This window comes from Engraulis encrasicolus, chromosome 14, assembly GCF_034702125.1.
Source record: "Engraulis encrasicolus isolate BLACKSEA-1 chromosome 14, IST_EnEncr_1.0, whole genome shotgun sequence".
Taxonomy (NCBI): domain Eukaryota; kingdom Metazoa; phylum Chordata; class Actinopteri; order Clupeiformes; family Engraulidae; genus Engraulis; species Engraulis encrasicolus.
The window spans coordinates 15,708,700-15,725,745 of NC_085870.1; the positions used below are offsets into that span (position 1 = coordinate 15,708,700).

At 43.2% G+C, this 17,046-nt stretch overlaps 1 protein-coding gene across 1 annotated transcript; it reads left to right on the forward strand.

Annotated features, from left to right (window-relative positions):
* The first annotated feature begins 5,049 nt into the window (after positions 1 to 5,049).
* ahcy (adenosylhomocysteinase) lies at positions 5,050 to 16,318 on the forward strand. The gene is made up of 10 exons (XM_063215066.1): positions 5,050 to 5,168; positions 6,939 to 7,129; positions 9,250 to 9,325; positions 11,124 to 11,276; positions 12,845 to 12,957; positions 13,366 to 13,573; positions 13,834 to 13,921; positions 14,058 to 14,172; positions 14,829 to 15,023; positions 15,392 to 16,318. Exons 1-10 carry the CDS (start codon positions 5,141 to 5,143, stop codon positions 15,521 to 15,523), a joined length of 1,299 nt encoding a protein of 432 aa, XP_063071136.1. The 5' UTR covers positions 5,050 to 5,140; the 3' UTR covers positions 15,524 to 16,318.
* Positions 16,319 to 17,046: the final 728 nt, after the last annotated feature.

Genomic DNA, 17,046 nt, shown 5'->3' on the forward strand with positions numbered 1-17,046 from the left:
GTGTATTTTTTTAGGGAAGTATGAATATACATCCACTACACATCTATGTAAGACTAGACTGCCAACAAGTTATAGTTTAGGTCACTCTGTGGCTGTTTGGACCAGAGGGTCAGGTCAAACATTCTATAACATATCTAAGAATAGTGGGGTCGCAGCTGAAAGATAACACTCCCAAAAACATTGAAGATGAGGGTGCTGAGGAATTCTGTCAACAGATAACTTGGGTAGTCGGAGCCTTTGGGGTCAAGAAAGTTCAAGCTTGCATCATGGAGACTTTATTGTTTATTACACACAGATTCAAAAAAAAAAAATCAGAGTGGAATTGAAATGTAGGCCCAGTTGAATGTAAAATTCACGAGTTACATTTTGCGTAACGTTTCAAACCCTTCTCTGTTTGTTTTTAATTGCGCACAGAGAAGTAACCCAACAAGGTCTAGATTTATCTTGCCTAAACCACTCTTTACAAAACCCAAACTCTTCGGCCTACACAAGGAACACTCCCACTGAAAAGAGGTTGCACTGATTGGTCGTGATGCTCCGTGGCTTTCCCACCCTCTTTCTCGTGGGTTGTCTCGTGCAGAGCCGTAGAGAAAGAGTTGGATCATCCTTTGATCTTTGCCGACGAGTGGTCACGTGGTTTGCGTAGTCTACGCCCACCGCAGAAGGGTCCTATACACCGGGAGCTGTCAATATATTTCATTGAGCGAGAGCGTCCTTTTACGGTAATTATATCAGATTATACCCCCCCCAAAAAAACGAGTTCGGTTTGTTTTTTGTAGGCCATTTTATGGCCTTCATTGTCATGTAAAAATATTGTAGTGTCAATACCGTAATACTGTAATATCATTGCAGTTACACTTTTGGAGGGAAACGTCATCTTAGCTAGGAAGCTCCATTACTTACCATTGAGATGCTAATTGTCCGTAGCCCTTGATAATGTCTATTTGTTTTGGATTCAGCAGATTTACAGTAGGATATTTTAATGGATAAAATACTTCCAATACATAAAAAAAATAAACACACACACGGCATAATATATATAAACACAGCATGTCCCAGTTGTAGGCCTACAGTAATATAACATTACTGTTAATTTCGGCCTTTATGATGCTAGTCATCATCAGACCTGCCAAACCACTCAATGCAGGATGCAAATGAACATGAACATGATGCAATGAACATGAAGTAAATAACCCACAGCTGTACAACCTGTGCTTGAATGGTTCAATCTTTTATTTGAAAGAAAAATTACTCCAAATAATAATAGTTATATTGGTATAGAAACATAAACAACCCAAACAAAATAACTATGAATAAAACGGCATGTCTGTGTACATGACAAGACGTGTGTGTGTGTGTGTGTGTGTGTGTGTGTGTGTGTGTGTGTGTGTGTGTGTGTGTGTGTGTTTTCGTGAAATCAATAATGCATGAAGAATTGGAATTCACTGGAAACTGGAAAACATGCTGGAACTTCCAATGCATTGAAAGCATCAACCTATGACCAGAGTGGAGCAGACAGGAGAAAAAAAAGAGAGAGAGATTTATTTAAATACATGGCATGGGTGTTGGTGCTGAAAGGGATTGATTTGAATATTTCAGAAAAGACTGATTTGCTGGGATATTCACACATAAACCATCTCTGGGTTAACAAAGAATGGTAAGGGGGAAAAAGGGTGAGCAGAGATTCTGTGGGCAAAACCACCAACACCACCTCCTGCACCTCCTGTACCAGTCTGCTGTAGTGGTCTCCACCAATACCACCAGTCTGCACCTCCTGCACCTGCCTGCTGTAGCGGTCTCCACCAACACCACCTCCTTCACCTCCTGCACCAGCCTGCTGTAGCGGCCTCCACCAACACCACCTCCTTCACCTCCTGCACCAGCCTGCTGTAGCGGCCTCCACCAACACCACCTCCTTCACCTCCTGCACCAGCCTGCTGTAGCGGTCTCCACCAACACCAACACCACCAGGCTGCACCAGCCTGCTGTAGCGGTCTCCACCAACACCACCGGTCTGCCACATTTCATTGAGCGATGAGCGTCCTTTACGGTAATTATATCAGATTATACCCCCCCAAAAAAAACGAGTTCTGTTTGTTTTTTGTAGGCCATTTTATGGCCTTCATTGTCATGTAAAAATATTGAAGTGTCAATACCGTAATACTGTAATATCATTGCAGTTACTCTTTTTGGAGGGAAACGTCAACATCACCCGCACCAGCCTGCTGTAGTGGTCTCCACCAACACCAACACCACCAGTCTGCACCAGTCTGCTGTAGCGGCCAACACCACCTCCTTCACCTCCTGCACCAGCCAGCTGTAGCGGTCTCCACCAACACCACCAGGCTGCACCAGCCAGCTGTAGCGTTCTCCACCAACACCACCTCCTTCACCTCCTGCACCAGCCAGCTGTAGCGGTCTCCACCAACACCACCGGTCTGCACCTCCTGCACCAGCCTGCTGTAGCGGCCAACACCACCTCCTGCACCTTCCTGTACCAGCCTGCTGTAGCGGTCTCCACCAACACCACCTCCTGCACCTCCTGCACCTCCTGCACCTGCCTGCTGTAGCGGTCTCCACCAATACCACCAGTCTGCACCTCCTGCACCAGTTGCTGTAGCGGTCTCCACCAACACCACCTCCTGCACCAGTCTGCTGTAGCGGTCTCTCCACCAACACCACCTCCTGCACCAGCCTGCTGTAGCGGTCTCCACCAACATATAACCAAACTGAATCAAAATGTGTCTTTTATGGTAGATCATATTGTTAACCAAGTTAACAATGACATTACTTAAAATTGTTAACTAAAGTTAACGATGACATTACTTTCTGCCTCTCCTCTATACCTCTCCTTTTAAAATCCATCTCTAACAATGATGTTTTTTTTTCCCATTTTGTTAAGCACTTTGAGTTACATGCCTTGTATGAAACAGTGTTATACAAATACAATTATTATTATTATTATTATTATTATTAAGTTCTATGAAGTTGTAAAACTTGAATAAATGTTTGACAGACAGTTGAACTTACAATTCAAAAAATATTGTTAATATCAGTGAAATTATGAAATTATGGTAGTGCAAAAATGAGTATACTACTGCACCCACCACATCCTACATTTTGAGTTTAGTACAATTTGTCGAATCTATCATTGTATTGCTGGATTGTGAATTTCAATTAACTACATATATTCTCTTGTCTACCAAAACACTTTACAGTTGATGTGTTTGCAATAATTAGAATGTTGTGGAGAAATTATGTCTGGCATGAGGGCACTGTGCCTGCGTTTTCCCCTTTGATAAAAAACCCTAGTAAACCTTACCTTTTGGTCATATGAGTGGTTTTGTGTCTTCCAGCTTGAATCACAAGTCTACAGCTTATTGGAAATACGCCAGGATTGCTCCAGCAGGTTTTCAGTTTGCTGGTGGGTGGGAGACCAACAGAAAGCTTTAAAACAGAAAGGCAAGCATTAATCATAAACTGTTCAACAACTGAAATATTAACACTGCAATGTTGAAACGTTGACGAATAGGCTACCAGGTTATGATTTTACTGATTGTAGTTAATACACAAGTACACAAAAAATAATTCTTGCAGTTCTTTGGTAATGTCACACACTAATATCTGACCGAAAATAATATGAACCACACTCTAATCAGGTGCTGTTCATACATACCCGGGTATTTAAATATATTAAGACCTTCCCCATTCGGTTGTGCCTTTCGTTCACAAACGAAGGTTTTCCTTCTATAAAATGAAGTTCCAAAAAAAAACTCTTTAAAATCTCCGGTTAGCGTTTGTATATAAACGCAGACTTCCACTTACGGCGCACAGGCTTAACGTATTTATGACAGCTCTCAACTGCATATTTATGCGTATTTGCCTGTGATGTGAACAAAAATATTTTGCTAAGCGTAGAGAAGAAAATGTTCGTTTATCAAAATACCCAGGTATGTATAAACAGCACTTTACCCTGATCATCACGAGCTCACAGCTTCAGCACACCATCTGCTTTAAAATAGCTATAGAATCTAGATTCGAAACAGAAAAATGACAAAAATGAACATCAGCATTTCAATGCCTCGCAGTTCATTGTGAATCTAGCTATCGTAAAGATACACGAGTAATGTAAGCTTAATGTCAGCATAACAAATGAGCAGGTAACATCACCATTGTATACTACCCAAAAACAACAAACATCCCTCGGAGACTGTACTTGTGATAGCCTGTGTCGACACACGACAACAATAGACACTCAATGGCACAAAAATCCCAAAATTCTACTTAAGTAATACCTGAAGCCATGAACATCAGCATTTGAATGCCTCGTAGTCCATACTGGATCTAATTAGTTAGCACAAAAGATCTCCGTGCATCAACTAGTATAACTTTGTTGACATTAGCCTTCAGCTAGCTTAGAAACATTAGCTATAAATGACCGTAAGCAAATAGCTCTGAAATCAAACATAACGACTGTATGGATATTGACAGAAGACAACAGGACGGTATCTTATAAAATATGCGACATATGTGACATGTCATCGTTTAAAATATAGATTGAAAGGTAGCATTGATGTTTTGCGAACACGTCAAAATCCAAAGTTGAACCAAGCGCCGTGCTGAAAACGCTACCACACAATTAACGGGTTTTCACATTACCATTGTGATTTTATATTACCCAAACTGGAAAAATTACATCCTCAGAGACTGTACTTGTGATAGCTTACGCTGACACAGACAGACAACTTTGATTAATCTCCCTATTATATCAACTTACCTGGGAAGTGGTCGACACGCCAACGACACTCAATGGCGTCCCCGTTGCTGCACAGGACCCTTTGAGCAAAATGAAGTGACGGCGAAACCCCGGATGTAGAGCAGCCATGCTCGTCCGCGGCCGTCAACGGCTTCAGGACAACTCTTTCTCTACGGCTCTGGTCTCGTGAGGCGGGGTGTTGGTTTGGCCAATGAGAAGTGAGAGAAGCCGAATTGGTTTCGTATCTCATTAATATGTAAATAAAGCACACAGTGTTCACTTATATTCAAGTTCAACTCCTCTATCCCCTCTTCTCTACCGTCCCCAGCCAGGACATAACGCACATATCATACTCCTCCGGCCACAGCCAGACCACAAGCAGCCATGTCCGAGAAACTCCCCTTCAAAGTCGGTGAGTATGCATTGTCATCCTGCTAACAATATCTCCATGCACAGCTTACAGGTCTAACGTTTAGTGCAGTTAGATGAATGCTTCAAGACGACAAGCTAATAGGCAATACGGTGTATGTGTTGCTGGAACCCCAGATAGACGCGGTGTTAATTTGTTAAGCCGTTTAGATGGCTAGTTGTAAAAACATGTATCCAATGTTGCAGATAGTTGAAGAGACGCATACAATTACATGGGTATGAATTTGGATTTCAAGTTGCAAGATTGAATGGGTTCATTAGCTACCACATGGCTTCGAGCTAGCTAACCCACTAATCTGGAGACGTGCAACATTTGTCTGTCCAGTAAGTCCATTGTCTGCATTGCACTTCAGATGCATGCAAGAACTGTAATGTGTCAATCACCCAACACTTGAATGCTGCGATAAAATGATAATAATTAGTTGTATGGTTTTGTGTGTTCTTATTTGATTCCGAAAATTGTCTATCATTATGGTAGTTGTAGTTTTGTATGGGATAAATGAAATTCGACAAGTCCTCTGGAAAACTACATTACCCGTTGTGCAACTGAACCGCCATTGACGGAGACGCGCCGCCGTATTCTTTATGCACGTGGTTTCTTATTGTCAAAGTAGGAACTTCTAGTAGTAGATTTCTGCACTCATGTGTGTAATGCAGTTTGTGCAGGCTCCGACGTTGCCGCCTGTTTTAATTAGAGTAGCTGTGCGCATTTATTTACTCTTATTTCCTATTCTTATTGCCTTCAGTGCAAAAACATTGATGGTGGATTTGTGGAATCGGACAGAAGACTTTGCTCCCTTTATCAGATCAATCAAAAATCAATTCCCAGAACCACTCTGTGGTCGGCATTTTACACTAGGAAATGGGTACAAGAAACGCCAGACCACGCACCTCTTCCCCCATGTACTCAATTCAGCTTCAGTTGGTCTGCTCTAGTTCTAGGCAGCCAATACTGTCTTTTAGCTGGTCCAGCAGGTGCAGTGAAGTGCTGTGGTATTTGCCAACATCTGACCAGCTTGCAGGGTGGGGCGTGGCTGCTTACTAGACACTTCGGTTCCACGGTTTGGAATTGCAGCTGCGGGATTCACAGGATTCCAGAGTAGTAGAAATGGCAAGGAAGATACTGACACCCTCCAGTTTAACGACAGCTGTTTCTGGAGTCCCCAAGATCAAGGATGCGAAGCTGCTTGACCCGCACAGGCCACACACTTGTATAACTTGCACCTAGCAAGTCACTTTCACTCCACTAACACTGATGTAGATGCCAATTAAAGTAAGGCAAGTAAATAATGGCAATATGTGCTATTAATCATTTGATCTTTTGTTCAGCCATCACTCTCGCATGATTAATGGATCTTTGAAAAAGCAACTGCCAGATATTTTTTTGTCTAAACAAGTATGTAGCTAAATGGGCATGTTTTGCTCTTTGAGCATTTTGGAATTGGACAGTGCCAAGTATTGTTGGATGAAACACCATTGGACATGAACCATTGGCTCAGTGACATACGTCAGGAGTGATGGGTTGAATCTGTCTGTTTGTGCTCTGTATGCTGCTGGACATCTTCATTTTTCTCATGAGTCAGGATCAGTACCGTATCTTTGCAATTTCCGTTTCTTCATTGTCGACATAAGGCTGATGGAGTGCAGTTGTTACTTGTTGTACAGCACTTGGAGTAGTGTTGGATCAAATAATGTTGAATGTAAAAGCGGCAGGTAACATGCTCTATATCTTTTCCTCCCCTGTTCTCTGCAGCTGACATCAGCCTGGCTGAGTGGGGCCGTAAGTCCATCGAGATCGCGGAGAACGAGATGCCGGGTCTGATGAAGATGCGTGAGATGTACGGCCAGTCCAAGCCCCTGAAGGGCGCGCGCATCGCAGGCTGCCTGCACATGACCCTGCAGACCGCCGTGCTCATCGAGACTCTCACCGCCCTCGGTGCTGAGGTAATCATTATATTAATACATTAATACACATTAGTACACTATAGGAAGTTGGACATTCGTCGGCCTCTGGGTCAAGGTAATCACAATATTGATACTTTAAAACGAACTTTTACTACAAAGTTAGACCCTCACCACCTTCGGGGTAGAGGATGTCATCTTTAGAAGTACTTTTCTCACTATACAATGTTAGGCCCTTACTGCCTTTGGGAGTACATTTTTATTTAGATTATACAAATTAACACCCAAAGACACCATTAGTGTATAGACCCTGATTCCCCTAGGGTCCGAGGTCACCAGATGTGGCCCAGTTGGCACAGTGCCAAAACGGCTTCACTTTTTCAGGTTATATCGGACAGTGCAGTGGTGTCACTTTGGGTTAGACATTACTGTAGAGTCACATTGATTGTGTAAGTAAATGTATTTATTCATTAATTTACTCATCACATGGCTGGATCAGTTCATCAAATTATCTCAAAGGTGGCAATTTCCCTGTCCCCTGAAATTAAGCCCATGTGTCAATTCATTGTGTCTGGTGTTGTGCCACAATATTGAAGTTATTCAGACATGAGGATACATGAATGATCATTTTATGTATTCCGTAGTGGCAAAAGAATAACCAATAATCCCTGCGTCTGCAGTTCTTGTCGGAGTATATAATCCCTTTGTGGGTTTGGCGCTAAAAGATGAATACCTGTACTGTAAAATTGCTGAATCATTCCTGTATTGACGGTGACGCACCGAAGGCACAACTCACCTTTTGTAGTGCGTTTCACTAATACAAATATGTAAGGAGAAGAGTGGCTATGACTTGCTGTGGTGGTCCCTTCATGGCCTCTCTTAATGTTTTGCAATGCTCCTCTTGGGTGTCAGAAGGTCTTAATCTGGACGGTGCATCAGTGTGAAAAGTCATAAGATTGTGGAAAGATGTTTGGAGTTCGTGACCCTCCCAGGGGAATTTCAGCGAATGATTACTCCAACACACGGGTCAATCTTCAATCATCCCAGTCAAGCAGTTCACATGCTTCGGCCAGGGTATTTTTTAGGATTGTGTGCCTGTAGACAGGCAGAAGAGACGGACAGGAAACGAGTTGGAGGAGGGGAGGAGTCAGGATATTACCTTTGGTCAGGGTTAATCCCGGGTAACCAAAGATATATTGGTTAGCTATAAATTAGAACACCCCATTTGTGTTACCTGTGCAGATAAATATTTTACGGCAAGCACTTTAGGCCTACATTTAAGTCCTGTCTTAGGATGGTGAGAAACTATTTCCATTCCTTAATAAGTTCTAGCACATGTGAAGAATGGAAAAATACACAATATATCTGACTTGGATATTGTTCAGGTGCTTCCTGCTCTTCATTTGAGGAGCTCAGTTGCGGCTTTGCCCAGCTTTCCCCTGCGCTCTGTTCTTAAAGCCAGGCGTTCGTGAAGTTGGCAGCAGAGCTAGCGCTGTAGCAGCAGCTGTGTGTGTTAGGAGCGCTCTGTCTCAATCCCCTTCTGAAGAGATTTGCTCCTCTATTACTCTTAGCCGCTCTGGTCAGATCAGTAGCCATGGATACAGCACATGTGCCCTCGTGAAGAAGCATCAAGTTCTCTGATCAGCATCACATGCCTGGCTGCCAGGGTTCTGTTGACGTAGGCATGCAGCACACACGGCACCGGTGGTGAACCTCTTGTGGATCCTCAGGGCTTGAGATTTTAAAGGTCGGAGATGAAGTCTGTTTTATAAGCAAGGCATGATTATTATGTGAGATGACTTGTCTGAGTTGGCTTTTCTTTGCTTCTCATGACATGCATTGCCAAGGTTGCAGATCACAGGCTGATGTACTGATGGCAGGATCAAGTGGTACAGATGAGGCCATTGTACAGAATTGTACACATGACTATATGTTTAAGTGTACATAATGCGACATTGTACACATAATTATACTTAAAAAATAAAAAAAGTTCACTTCTCTTACTCTGTCCTCCTCCCCATCACCCCACAATTGGAGCTGGCGAAATGACCTTATTGCCCCGTCCATTAGTTTCAGTGAAATTCCCTTCTCTTCTCCTTCTCCTTTTATTAGGTCCAGCTGAACCCTCTCTTGTGTTTCTCTGTCTTCCTCTTGTCCATTAGGTCCAGTGGTCCAGCTGCAACATCTTCTCCACACAGGATCACGCTGCATCTGCCATCGCGAAGGCTGGCATCCCAGGTACCAACAACTACATGTAGTATTACATTACATTGGCATCACAGGTACCCACAACTACATGCAGTGCCATGTAGTACAAATCAAAGTCCTGTACCTGCAGTTGTATAGAGTCTTAACTTAACAAACCTTATCCTCAAGAAGCTCATCAAGTATTGCAGAGCAAGTGGAGTTCTTTCATAATCCAAACTTCATTGAGGCCCAGCTGTACACCATGTGTAGTTCAGACTGTCGTGTCAAATCAGTGGTGCAGCTGCAGATCACTGTCTTTTTAAAATTATTATTATTATTATTATTATTATTTTTAAACAAGAGTCCCATGTTTGGCCCATGATTTTCAATGAAAAATCACCTGACATCAAAAATTAAATTAGTACTATGGTTGCCTTGGGCAATGGCAGAAAAACCCATCTGTTCTTCACAGTATAGGAAGCTATTGAAGACTATGAATATCCTTTGTGATTAAGCAAAGGATTTTGCTGGTGGTTGTTGCTGTATGAAGTGGTGAGGAGGATGGAGCTTGTGTAAGGCCAGCCGTGTGAGCGGTCATATGAACATGACTGGTTCTGGTCAGTGCGGAAATGTCAGACCTTCCCTATTGGTCAATTTTGCCTCTGTGGACTGGCCTCAGGCGTGAGTCGATGGAAAACTACAGATAAGCAGAGGTTAAAGTCATTAGGCCAGTGGGGTGGTGGGCTGGAGAGACTTTTGAACCTGCAGCATTGAAAGTTACAAACTGGCAATGTCAGAAAGTACCTGAGGGGTGTGTGTGCGTGTATCAGTAAATCCTTCAAGAGTGTGTGTTTGGATGAGCCTGCCTTACCTGCAGGCACACTTTAATTTCCGCTGGCTGCATCCTATTTTAGCCTCCTCTGCTCCGGGATCTGATAACCCAAAGACAGCTGTTTGTGATCATCTGCTTACTGTGCAGTTGGATGAAGGGGTTTTGGAGTTATACGTCTCTTATGAACCCTCCAGTTAGATCATGAAAATGTGTAGTGAGTGAATGAGTGTTTCACTTCTGCTTATCCCACACATGGTGATTTTCACAACGCTTGCTAAACTGTGCGTGTGTGTGTTGGGGGAGACCTTGAAACGTGTGTGTGCACTCTGCAGCCCACAAACCACCAGCGCGACACTCTTGTCTAATCACACTTCTTCCCCGGCTTACACAAGCTTTGCAGTTCCACTCTAGAGATCTGAGCAATAAGCATGTGCAATAAATGGTTAACCATTGGGTGACTAAAGAGCTGTAACTAAGCATGGCTAGACCTCAAGGGGAGGTTGGAAGGCTGAGTCTTATGTTTCATTCAAATTTTGTTAGTTTTTATTTTTAATTTAATACAAAGGTACCGTATACTTCGATAGCCATACAAAGTTAACGTTCAAATTATAGATGGTCGAAAAACATCTTTACCCATAGCCATACCCATTTTTAATTTTTCATTGCTTTGTGGTCACTTCCACACCACAATTTCACAAACCATGGCATACTTTACAAATGAAATCATGGGCTAAGGGACGGGTTATAGATGTATAAATGAATGCATAAATGAAAATATGACACAACAACAATGTAATGCTTTTCATAGATTTGTTAGAGAGGGACAAGTATTCCTGTGGCAGGGGTTGACGAGCCTTTTTGGCTCAGGGCCCGCAATAGATTTTGCTTGCAATTGCAGATGTTGTGCCAGACCAGCACCCAATTCATACATATCGAACATAAATGGAAAAGGCATAAATGTTGGCCAGAATTTGTACATCTCAAGGTGTTAATGGTGATGTTTTGTGTTGTCTGCAGTGTACGCCTGGAAGGGTGAGACCGATGAGGAGTATGTGTGGTGCATTGAGCAGACCATCTACTTCAAGGACGGACAGCCCCTGAACATGATCCTGGACGACGGAGGAGACCTCACCAACCTCGTCCACACCAAGTACCCCAAGCTGCTCGCAGGTACCGTACCCAGAATACACATACTACACATTTAATATCCCAAGCTGATCACAGATACCATACCCTTAATATATGCACTAAACACTAATACACCAAGCTGCTCACAGATGCGCCACACCAAGTACCCCAGACTGCTTCCAGGTAGCATATGGTATTATCCACACCAAGTTCCCCAAACTGATGACTCCTCAGATGTGGTCCAGCATGCAGTTGGCAAATCAATTTCCTTAACTTGGTCATACATGACCTGGTCCTAAATAATTTAGAAATGTTTATTGAGTATGCAGTACTACTGACAGCAAAGGTTCCGCACAGGATGTATTGTAGTGTGATGCTTTATTTGGGAAGGTTTCTCACAAAAAGATTTCAACAATGAACAGCGTATACTAAATTTTAACCACCAGGTAGCTTGTGTATTATGTTGTCCTCCTTCATTCGTCTCGTAAGTAGGGGAGGCACTTGATCTTTCCCATTCAGATAAGTAGTTGGAAGGCTTGCTTTGGAGGCAGTGCAAATATTTACCAGGAGAACTTGTTCCTCTGTTTGAGATTAATGGGCAGGTGATAATCTCTGCGGTTTACTGATGTGGCATAAGTCAATAGGTTATGAGTTTTCCCCAAGTCATGTTACAATTGCAACTGTACTACTCCTACACATGGTTATGTGAGTTTCCCCAAGTCATGCTTAAAGTGCAGCTCTACTACTCCCACACATGAAATGAAGAGGTTAAATGAGAAGCCACACCCCGTGACTGACTCTGATTCAGCTTCTGGATGCATTCCAGCCCTTCACTTCTCCTGCACTCTGAGTCAGGGATGACTTTGTATGTGCCTCAAAGTAAAGCTGAATTGGTATGGCTTGTAATTGGTAGAGACCCTAAGCCACACCCCCTCAAGTAGGATCCATTGGACTTTAGTTCTTATCTTTAAAAGATATTAAAAAAAATAGCCAGCCCGTTTGACGTTTGAGGCACTAACTGTTCTGCCATGGACCCAGGTTCAATTGCGATCCGAGGTTGCGCTCCCTGTTTCTCCCCATTACTTTGATATTTCCTCTCAAAGTTGTCCTGTCCAGTAAATAATTGTTATATCATATTATAAAAAAAATAAAAGATGCACCAAATAGATGCTTTATCTACAATGTATTAGAGATCTGTTCTGAGGTCCCTTGAGTCTAACTGGAAGGTGTGTGATGTACAGTAGATTCTATGGCTATTCTGAAGGCCGTGTCTGAACTTGCCAGTGTGCCATTGATGGCGTGCCAGGAAATGGAATGAGGATCCACCACCTACTGATAAAACATGACACACCTTAACTTTCTCCAGTTACTCTCTCTTAGTACAAGATACTGTAAAAAGATCTGAGAAATATCTTCTGCTAAGAGGGACATCTTAGTGACCATAGTAGGTAATGTACATATTGTCAATCATCTGTGGTCTTTATAAAATTCTTTAAGCCAATGGTCCATTTGGTGCTACACGTCTTGCATGTGTCCTCTTTTTTCCCTTTTAGTCATTTTTAATAGACATGTACTGCTACTAAATGCCTTGCAACATCATGTAATTGTAGGCATCAAGGGTGTGTCGGAGGAGACCACCACAGGTGTCCACAACCTGTACAAGATGCTGAAGAAGGGAGAGCTCAAAATACCTGCCATCAACGTCAACGACTCCGTCACCAAGGTAACCGCTGCCTGATAAATCTGTAAGCAACATGGGGCACTACACCCACCCACACACACACACACACACACACACACCCGTGTTCAACAGAGTAATGCATGGTAGAAACATGTTTTCCCGCTGGCTACCATACTCTCTCCATCCAGTGGACTGTTCCTCTGTCTTGTCATAGGAACACACAGCAGACACCATGTAGATTTCACATGCACTTTGTGTTTATTTTTCTTGTGCTGATCGAAATCTGCTTTAGTCTGCCCGTATTAAGTGCGTAATTATAGAAGTCAAAAGAATAATCATTCATGGGGAAAAGAATTCAAGAAAATGTGCACGTACAAGAGAACATTTTCCTATATCCTCAAGATTTTTTTTTAAAAAACCCTCTCTCTCTCTCGCTCTGTCGCTCTGCAGAGTAAGTTTGACAACCTGTACGGCTGCAGGGAGTCCCTGATTGACGGTATCAAGCGTGCCACTGATGTGATGATCGCTGGCAAGGTGGCAGTGGTGGCCGGGTACGGTGACGTGGGCAAGGGCTGCGTGCAGGCTCTCCGCGGCTTCGGCGCCAGGGTCATTGTCACAGAGATCGACCCCATCAACGCCCTGCAGGCCTCCATGGAAGGTGAGACGTCCTTGCTGTTAAATGATGTGTACTAGAGGGTGAGCGGAGTTGAAGAGTTTTAGTGTTATTAGAGTTAAATTAGTGTATTAGTTTCCTTAGTGCTGTAGTGCAAATTCTGATCTGGTGCAGAATGAGGACGTAGACTTGGATGGCTTCATACAATTAAACCAATATTAAATGTTAGAACTGCAGCTTGCACAGCTTGTTAACCTATTGTATACTCAGACAGCCTTTCAGAATGTATTTGTTTGTTTGTGTAGGCTATGAGGTGACCACCATGGATGAGGCATGCCAGGAGGGAAACATCTTTGTCACAACAACCGGCTGCGAAGACATCATCATGGGCAAGTGAGTACCATGGCAATGCAAAAAAAATCAAACCGTTTGTTGGATCAGACTACATGCTATCATTATAGACTAATATACTGTATAATTCTGTGTATTGATGCATCATTCATTCATTCATTCATTTTGTCTTCTGCAGGCATTTTGAGCAGATGAAGGATGATGCTATCGTGTGTAACATCGGCCATTTTGACTGTGAGATCGACGTGTCCTGGCTGAACAACAACTCTGAGAGAGTCAACATCAAACCACAGGTTAGTAAATGCTAGCAACCCCCAGTACATTTTTTTACATGTACTTTTCAATGAACAATGAAAACTAAAGCTCTTTTCACCTAATGGTGTTCTCTTCATGGCCAAATCCTGTGCCAGTAGGCCTACATTATACAACATGGTACCATGAACATGAATGGATTTACTTTTGGGGGTGGCTTCAAAATAGTCCCACCCATTTTCACTTTTCCTAGTAGTGTCAGTTTTGTTGTGTTTACTGAGAGGAGGTTCCTGTAAGTCAAGAAAAAAACGCACACCAATGAGATCCCTTTTTTATTCCATTTTTCCATTTCAATTTATTTCATTTGGCCGTGGCCCGAAACGTCACAAGAATAAAAATAAAAAGGGAGCTCATCGGTGTGAAGTTCTTCCCTGCCTTACATGATACGTTTTGACCCTGCACCCGGTAGGCTTTTTGGTCTTTATTATTATAGGACAGTGTGAGAGTAGACAGGAAATGACTGGGAGAGAGAGATGGGGCAGGGCCGGGAAATGACCCCGGCCGGACTCGATCCGGGGTCCCCGTGGGCAATGTAAACCCAAATGTGGGGGGCTTAGGGATGTGCCTGCGATCTGACTGGGATTCTGAGAGGACGATCCAATATCAAGTCTTGCCTCCTCCTCCTCCTCCTCCCCAGGTGGACCGCTACCGTCTGAAGAATGGCCGCCACGTTATCATCCTGGCTGAGGGCCGATTGGTCAACCTGGGCTGTGCCATGGGCCACCCCAGCTTCGTCATGAGCAACTCCTTCACCAATCAGGTGCTGGCCCAGATCGAGCTCTGGACCAATACCAGCAAGTACCCACTGGGTGTCTACTTCCTGCCAAAGAGGGTGAGCTTATTCATGTACAATATTATTTGCATATAATGTAAATCTTAAGTATCGCATGCATGAATTTATTACTGGTTTTCAAGGACACTTGTAAGTGATCGACACAAGTAATTGAATGTACAAACTAGCACAATTGATCAAACATTTTTGGTTTTAGACAATTTCTCACAAGTCTAAGGTGTTATTTTCGTCTGAACTTGTAATGATTTCTTTTTGCTGGTCTGACCAGCAGTCCATAACTGTGGTTTGTCTGCAGAGCCAGATAAACATTTCTGTGGAAATCACTTTTCATCTTTGCTTGTGTAGCAAGATTGTTTTAAGCGACTTAAAAAAAAAATCATAATGAAAACTTGCTTGCCCCCTCACAGTTGGACGAGCAGGTGGCTGCTGCTCACCTGGACAAGTTGGGCGTGAAGCTGACCAAACTGTCGGAGAAGCAGGCCAACTACCTGGGTCTCCCCACAGAAGGCCCCTTCAAGCCGGATCACTACCGCTACTGAGACCCCCCCTCAGCTCAGCCCAGCCCGGCCTGGCTGGATAGGAACACCCCAGGGCAGAGAGAGGGAGAGACGGGGAAGAGGATGAGTGAGTGTTTGACAGAGAGAGAGAGTGGTATTGTGTGTGTGTGTATGTGAGTGCGAGTATGAGTGTGAGTGTGTGTGTTGCTTACCAGTGCCCCCCTCTGCCAACCCGCTGCCGTACTTCAGCTGGCATCACAGAAAACGCCCCTGTCTCGATCATCGTTTTGTAACGCATGTTAATTTTTTCTTTCTTTCTTTTTTATTTACAAAGGAAACAAAACATTGACTTGGAAAAACATGTCTCAATAAGTGTCCGTTCAAGCAAAAAAAATGTCATTCCTGGTTTTGTTTTACGGAGTGGTGTGATGACTTGATTTAGATTTCAATTATGAGCCTGGAAATACCGACTGTGCATCACCCCACAGCCTCAATGTGCGCTAGTCTGATTGGTAATGGCCAGCTGTCGCCTCAGGCAAACTTCAGTAGGGCTACTGGAGCAAGCCGTGGTCTCCATGACTGAAATGCTACGTCCTCAGAAACCCATAAGAAGTAGCCTAGGGTGTGACCTTGTTTTTTGTACTGTGCAAAAAAAAGATTTGACTCAAGAAGAAGTTCCGGAGTTTGTCAACGGTTTCTGTCAATCTCATCCTCAATGCTCAACAGGTGAGAGTTGCTGTTGACTTCAGCAGCAGTGACATACAGATGCACTTGCCCTTCGTGTGTCCTTTTCTTATTGTGACTTTTATTCACTTATTAAATGGCACATGGAATGGAGATCTGGTGTTGTGTCCTTATTGTGTAAGCTGTCAATTTAAGGTGGTTTATTCCAACATGTACGGGATGAAACGGGGCAGTAGGCAGAAATAATAAAACAGGTGAGCCCAGAAAAAATCGGACGGGCCCAACCCAAAAGCGGGTAGGTAGATATTATAATATCGCGCTCAAAAATGATAATTTGAAATTGAAATCATAGAAATCACAGAAGACGAACCAGACTTTTGACAAAATGATTAATTATCGCTCAGTGCTATGCCATTAATTATTGTTCAATGAGGCAACAGTTGACTGTCAAGTGTGAATGGGGCGGGCTTGGATGTCAAGTGGGCGGGCCCAGGCCCACCCCTGGCTACGCCTATGGGATGAAAACTGAATGACTGTTTCATCACCATATCCCTCAACCAGTATCATTTCCTACAAGGTTTGAAATTCAAGAGATATTGTAACTAGCAGCATTCGCAGGCTGAAGAAACTATTGATTACTCTGAACTGATACTATTGAGTATTCTGAAATAGGATTGGCCTTCATTTCAACAATCTACAAAAAATGTCTACTGAACCTGATCCTCAAACGGCATGCATGTGTTGAAACTCCACTGAAGGGAGTTTGTTGACAGAAGTACTACATTTGGCTGCTTGTGTCCAGTCTAGACCAGCTAATGTCAGGGTCAAAGGATTTTTGAATTCCAATATCCACCACCAGAGGTCTAACCGTCTATCAATGG